Source organism: Staurois parvus, unplaced genomic scaffold (genome assembly GCF_062004578.1).
Source record: "Staurois parvus isolate SC_StPar_1 unplaced genomic scaffold, SC_StPar_1.0 ptg001532l, whole genome shotgun sequence".
In the NCBI taxonomy this organism is placed as follows: domain Eukaryota; kingdom Metazoa; phylum Chordata; class Amphibia; order Anura; family Ranidae; genus Staurois; species Staurois parvus.
The window spans coordinates 318,454-325,217 of record NW_028319328.1 but is presented as its reverse complement, the minus strand read 5'-3'; the positions used below and the strand labels follow the sequence as shown (position 1 = coordinate 325,217).

The following is a 6,764-nucleotide window of genomic DNA, read 5'->3' as shown; positions in this document are numbered from 1 at the left end:
AGAGATTAGACAGTCCAGTAGGTGGTGAATCTGGTTTCAAACCAGAGTGCTCCTTCCCCTATCTGGCCCAGGGGGTGCAGGTCTACTCACTTAGTACTTCTCCTGTGCGGCTGGTGGGGTTGGTGGCTGCTACCAGGCCTTCTAGCTGAACCACTCCTTCCCTGCTGGTGGTCCTCACTCTAGGGGCTGGTGAGGGTCTCAGTTTTCATCCTTCCCAGCTCCACTGCCTGTAGGTGAGCCCCTCTCTCCATATGGGACCCCTCCCAGGCTCCTGTCGTTAGCTTCACATTCTCTCCCTGTCTTCCACCCAAACTCTCCCACAGCTGAGCGGGCTCAATCATTCGAGGGTTGTCCTGACCCCTTGCCACACCTCCTGTTGGGGATTGGCAAGGCTTCCTCAAAAGTGCAGATCAGCCACTTTTCAAAACCACCCACTGCTTCTGGACCTTTTTCCAAAATTTTATGGTAGGGGGAAATTCCAGAGGGTTGGTCTGCAGAACCTTTCAGCTCTGGCCAAAGTTTGACCCCTGCTAGCTATCACACCCAGGCTGCTACTCAGCCCTCCTAGCTAACAATTTAGGTCTGGCAACTTCTAGCTGACTAGGAGGGTGCTACATTTATTACAAGTACTTATATAGCGCGTTAATTTACACAGCACTTTACATACAGTATACTCTGCTCAAAAAAAATAAAGGAACACTTTGAAAACACATCAGATCTCAATGGGGAAAAATATCATACTGGATTATGTGTTAGGAACATAAGGATGCCCCATCGTTTGATGGAAATGAAAATGATCGACCTACAGAGGACTGAATTCAGAGAAAAAATTCAAAGTGAAAAAATTATGCAACAGGCAAATCCATTTGGGTGAAATGTCATTGCAGCAACTCAGAATGGTCCTCAGTAGTTTGTATGGCCCCCACGTGCTTGTATGCATGCCTTACAATGTCGGGAGAGGGTCCTATTGAGACCATGGTGTCCTGGGGGATTTCCTCCCAGATCTGGACCAGGGCATTACTGAGCTCCTGGACAGTCTGAGGTGCAACCTGGTGGCGTCGGATGGACTGAAACACAATATCCCAGAGGTATTCTATTGGCTTCAGGTCAGGTGAGTATGGGGGCCATTCAATGGTATCAATTACTTCATCCTCCAGGAACTGCCTGAATACTTTCGCCACATGAGGCCGGGCATTGTCGTGCACCAGGAGGAACCCAGGACCCACTGCACCAACGTAGGGTCTGACAATGGGTCCAAGGATTTCATCCCGATACCTAATGGTACCATTGTCTAGCCATTGCCTAGCCTGTAGAGGTCTGTGCCTCCCCAGACCATCACTGACCCACCACCAAAACAGTCATGCTGAACGATGTTACAGGCAGCAGAACGTTCTCCACGGCTTTTCCAGACCCTATCAAGTCTGTCACATGTGCTCAGGGTGAACCTTCTCTTATCTGTGAAAAGCACAGGGTGCCAGTGGTGGACCTGCCAATTCTGGTGTTCAATGGCAAATGCCAATCCAGCTCTATGGTGCCGGGCAGTGAGCACAGGGCCCACTGGACGATGTCGGCCCTCAGGCCCCCCTCATGAACTCTGCTTCTGATTATTTGGTCAGAGACATTCACACCAGTGGCCTGCTGGAGGTCATTTTGTAGGGTTCTGTCAGTGCTCATCCTGTTCCTCCTTGCACAAAAGAGGAGATACCTCCTGATGATGGGTTTAGGACCTTCTACGGCCCTGTCCAGCTCTCCTAGAGGAACTGCCTATCTCCTGGAATCTCCTCCATGCTCTTGAGACTGTGCTGGGAGACACAGCAAACCTTCTGGCAATGGCACGTATTGATGTGTCACCCTGGAGGAGTTGGACTGCCTGTGCAACTTCTGTAGGGTCCAGGTATGGCCTCATGCTACCAGTAGTGACACTAATCCTAGCCAAATGCAAAACAAATGCAGATGATGAGCGAAAACAATGTCAGTGGCCTCCACCTGTAAACTATTCTTGTTTTGAGGGTCGTCTCATTGTTGCCCATCTAGTGCACCTGTTGTTAATTTCATTAACACCAAAGCAGCTGAAACTGATTAACAACCCCCTCTGCTACTTACCTGACCAGATCTACAGTATATTCCTGGAGTTTAATTAACTTGATGCTAGACTCTGATTAATAAGTCTTCCTTTCATTTTTTTGAGCAGTATATATATATATATATATATATATATATATATATATATATATATATAGTGTACATTCACAGCAGTCCCTAACCTTCAAGGAAAATACAGTCTATGGTCCCTAAATCACATTTATACACACACAGCCAATTTAGACAAAAGCCAATTAACCTACCAGCATGTCTTTGGAGTGTGGGAGGAAACTGGAGTACCCGGAGGAAACCTACTCAGGCACAGGGAGAATGTGCAAACTCCAGGCAGGTGGTTAAGATTTAAACCAGCAACCCTAGAGCCATCATGTGGGGGTGCTAACTATTTAGCCACTGTGCTGCCCATGTTCTGCCAATATTTATATCGATATGTTATACTTCCACACACAGTGTGCTTTACTTACCATGAAATAAGTCAGATGTCAGGTCCACTTTACTGCACAAATTATGCTTTGTGCCCAGTCACTGTACCTAACTGTTCCTCTGCCAGTGCAAGTTGATCAGTCTACTCAGAATTCAGTGTGTAGGCTGTAGTCAGCCTGAGCTCTGGTAATGTGATTGGCTTTGGTTGGGTTTCTCTTATGCCCCAGGACATCATTTGCTTTGACCTTCTACTGCTGAGTGTTCTCCAGTAGGTATTGTGAGAAGATATCATGTATTGGGTATTAAAATGTATTTTGCCATGACCAGTCATTGAGGGGTTTATGTCAGTAACGTTGGCTGGGAAAAAAAGAATAAATATTCTGAGAGACCTTCTCCTTCTAGAAGGATGTTTTATGTCCCAGGCTTTGCCTAGTGAGGACATAGTGGTGGAAGGTTCCTGTGAAAGGTCCAGTCTTTGCCTCCCAGGCCCTTTGCCTGGACAAGGAAGTCAGGGACAAAAAAGGGTGGTTTGTTCTCCTAGCTGCCCATCTGGGTATAAATTGTCCTAAAGTGGTCTATGGCAAAGGCCTAAAGAGGTCTAACCTGACCAGTGACAGAGACCAAAGAAACTACAATGTAGACACCAATCTGGGCCTACAGATTCTGACCTGTGGCAAAGACATAAAGGGATTGATTTACAGTACTAAAACTGGGGATGCAAAATCTGGTTCAGCTGTGCATGGGAGCCAAACAGCTTCCAGGTTTTATTGTCATAGCTTAATTGAACAAGCTGAAGTGAGAAGTTGATTGGCTCCCATGCACAGCTGCACCAGATTTTGACTCTCCAGTTTTAGCAAATCAACCCTATAGAGCTGTGGTCTCCAAACTGTTGTTCAGGGACTGGATGTGGCCTTTGCTTGCCTTTATCTGGCCTTTTGGGTTCTATTCCATCAACTGACTCCAATGATGGGACACTATCCCCCCTTCTGACACAATCAATGGGGCACTATTCTTCCCATTGACCCATTGGTACCAACAACGGGGGGGACTATTCCTCCCAATAAAACCAATGATGGTGCACCGATGGCGCAGCATTTTCTACACCCGCTGGCCACAGTCCATCCGGCCCCCCTAAAGCCTGAAGGACAGTAAACTGACCCTTTGATTAGATTTGGAGATCCCTGCCATATAAACTTAAAACTAACCTGCGGTGGAGGTCAAAAGATCCTGGAGCCTATCTAGGCCTAAGGAGTTCTTTAACACCTGGAGAAGAATAACTTTATTTTAAGCCTGTGTAAAGGAGGTGTGACGGGAGTCACTTTGGGTGGGGGGCCCATGGAACCCAGCTCACTTTGGAGAGGTGGGGAGACCCCTGTCTCAGCTCCCTATATCCCTATTATGTGTAAGTCACCCTGTGCCTGTTAGGGGTACAGGATGATCTGTCCTATTATTGTGTAGACATGTCTAGGAGATAGGTGGGGTGGGGGTTGTGGATTTTTTGGTGTTGTGTGGCTGCATCCCATTGTTCTATTATTTGTCTTGCTTAGGAGCAAACTATTATGGGATGTATGTGTTTATGGGTATTAGCTTAGTGGGGGTGTCTCCAGCAGCCTGCCCTCCTGATGGTACTGTCTGCTGGAGTGAAGTTTGAATAACTGTGTGTCTCTTGTTACTAAATGTAGATTGCCCCGCCCTGTGTCATTATGCAGGGAGGGGGGACTGTCCCCTGAGTGTCTATATCTTGTATCTGTGTTCAAATAAACTACTTTACCTTCTGGCTTACTTCAAATCGGGTGTCGTCTGGATCTTGGGGTAACAATAGCCAGATTTACTGGTCTCGTGTTCCAGAGCCTGAGAAGCAGCTTCTTGACGGAGATACCCAGTCGTGGGTGTCCGGGGTCTGTTACAGGAGGGACCCAACAAAGCAGTTAAAAACATAGACCGTTTCAGTTTATTTTTTGTTCCTTTAATTGATGTTAACATTGTGTCATCTTACAAAACAGTTTTACAGTTGTTTCATGCATCTCGAAAACATCCCCTTTTTTGGTTTAGCTCACAAAGTTTCCCCTACAATACAAATAAGATGATCTTAATTTCTTACTTTTTGTGTGATTTATTCAATACCTTGGGAGATATAAATCAATCTCATGATTCAGTTTATCTTAGTTAATAATTCATTTTGGCACTTAAGCAGTTGATACGTGTGTAGCAGGAACAGGGGTGGACTGACCATTTGAAAACTGGGGCACTGCCCGAGGGCCCGGGGTCAGTAGGGGGCTCCATGAGATGCCCCTGGTACCTTTTTCATAGGCTTTGCAAGGACACAGGGGCCCCATGATCCCCTATTGCCCAGTGGCCCCATGAGTTGTCAGTCCGCCCCTGAGCAGGAATCCATGTTATGGAGTTCACCGTGAACATTGGGAAAAATAACACAAATGGCCCACTTTTGTGGGACTATTTAACATCTCAGTCCAGATTTTAAAGATATCTCGCAGCAGAATACTAATTATAATGTATTTATTTTTCTTGGTTGGTCTGTTGTTTTCTGGGAGGATTCTGGGTATAGCCATAAGTAGCACTCAATACATTTGCATTCCCTGGAAACTGTTCAATGTTTCTAGACAATCGAATCTGGTCATAGATGAATAAAAAAAGAGTAAAACTCAGTTTAATCTGATTGATGAAAAAATCACAACTATCCTTCTCCGGATCTCCTTGGTCCTGGCCCCGTAGATCATGGGATTACACATGGGCGGGATGAGAATGTAGAGGTTGGCGAAGATAATGTGAACATGGAGAGGGATGTTGTGTCCAAATCTGTGAGAAAAGAAGGAGAAGAGAGCTGGGATGTAGGAGATCAGGATGACACAGATGTGGGGGCCACATGTGCCCAAGGCCTTGCGACGAGCTTCCCTGGAAGACAGTCTGAAGACCATCCTGAATATGGCACAGTATGACACAGCTATACAAATAATATCCACGCCAATTACCAGAAGTGCCACGGTAAGGCCGTACACCTGGTTGATGCTGGTATCAGTGCAGGCAATCTTTACAACAGCCATATGTCCACAGTAGGTGTGAGAGATGACATTGTTTTGACAGTAAGACAGTCTCCTTATCAGGAAAGGAGCCGGAGCCATCAAGCATGATCCTCGAATCATTGCCAAGACCCCAATCCTGGCAATAACAGAGTTGGTCAAGATTGAGGTGTATCTGAGAGGATGGCAGATGGCAACATAACGGTCAAAAGCCATCGCCAAAAGAATGGTAGACTCCATCATGGAGAAGGCGTGGATTAAGAAGAGCTGGACCAAGCAGGCACTGAAGTCAATCTCTTTAGAGTCGAACCAGAAGATGCAAAGGATCTTGGGGGTGGTCGTGGCAGATGCCACAAGGTCAATGATGGCCATCATGGAAAGGAAAAGGTACATGGGCTTGTGGAAAGTTTCTTTTGGCATAATGATGGCAAGTATGACACAATTTCCTAGGATGGTCAAGATGTACATGACAACCATAGGAATGGAGATCCAGAAGTGGGCCACTTCCAAGCCTGGGATCCCTATTAAAATGAAGTTCTTTGGCTGGTAGAAGGTCTTATTTTCCACAGACATAGCACAAATCATTGCTGAAAAATAAATTAAAAACATTTGTAATTAATTAAAGGTAAATACCATTCTGATCTGGTTTTAGGTGTTGGTGGGCTGAAACTTCTTGTAGCTAATCCCAAGTCAAATCTTCCTCCTCTGAAATGTTATAATCTGCCCTCCCCATGTCACCTCTCACTTCTTTGATCTGCATCAGACAAGAAAGACGTCTTCGGAATTAAGTATGATTTGAGGGAAAGTGGTTCACATTTGAGATGCATTTGAAAAATGCTCCAAAGTCAGTGGTGAGAAGGTGGAATTATAGGCGTAGTGTGGCGTAGGAGGAGAAAAAGCTCTGGTGTCATTGGTAAGTGGAAAGACAAACAACCCAGTGTCAGTGATCAGTGAGAAAAAGAACACCCTGGAATCTGTGGGATGAAAAAAATGCCCAGATGTTGTTGTGAGCGGTAGAAAAAAAATTGGGGGACATTAAGGTGGCTGGGGGTCCTGGGAATGGTTGAGAACACAGGACCAGCCTGAACAAAATTCTTCAAAGCCTGATATTAAAAGTACAAAAAAAAAAAATCCTGTTGAAGTTAGAGCTGTCCTGTGTTCTCTGCACACTTCCTGTGTTATCTGAGAAATTTAGCAAAAACA

At 45.6% G+C, this 6,764-nt stretch overlaps 1 protein-coding gene across 1 annotated transcript; it reads right to left on the bottom strand.

Annotated features, from left to right (window-relative positions):
- Nucleotides 1–5,186: 5,186 nt before the first annotated feature.
- On the bottom strand, nt 5,187–6,134 carry LOC149435351 (olfactory receptor 52P1-like). Its single transcript, XM_089662745.1, has one exon. The coding sequence runs from the start codon at nt 6,132–6,134 to the stop codon at nt 5,187–5,189; it is 948 nt and encodes a 315-aa protein (XP_089518871.1).
- Between the last annotated feature and the right edge of the window lie 630 nt (nt 6,135–6,764).

Bases quoted from the DNA above. Each gene is read 5' to 3' on its own strand.
- LOC149435351 (XM_089662745.1), bottom strand. From the start codon at position 6,134: ATGTCTGTGGAAAATAAGACCTTCTACCAGCCAAAGAACTTCATTTTA.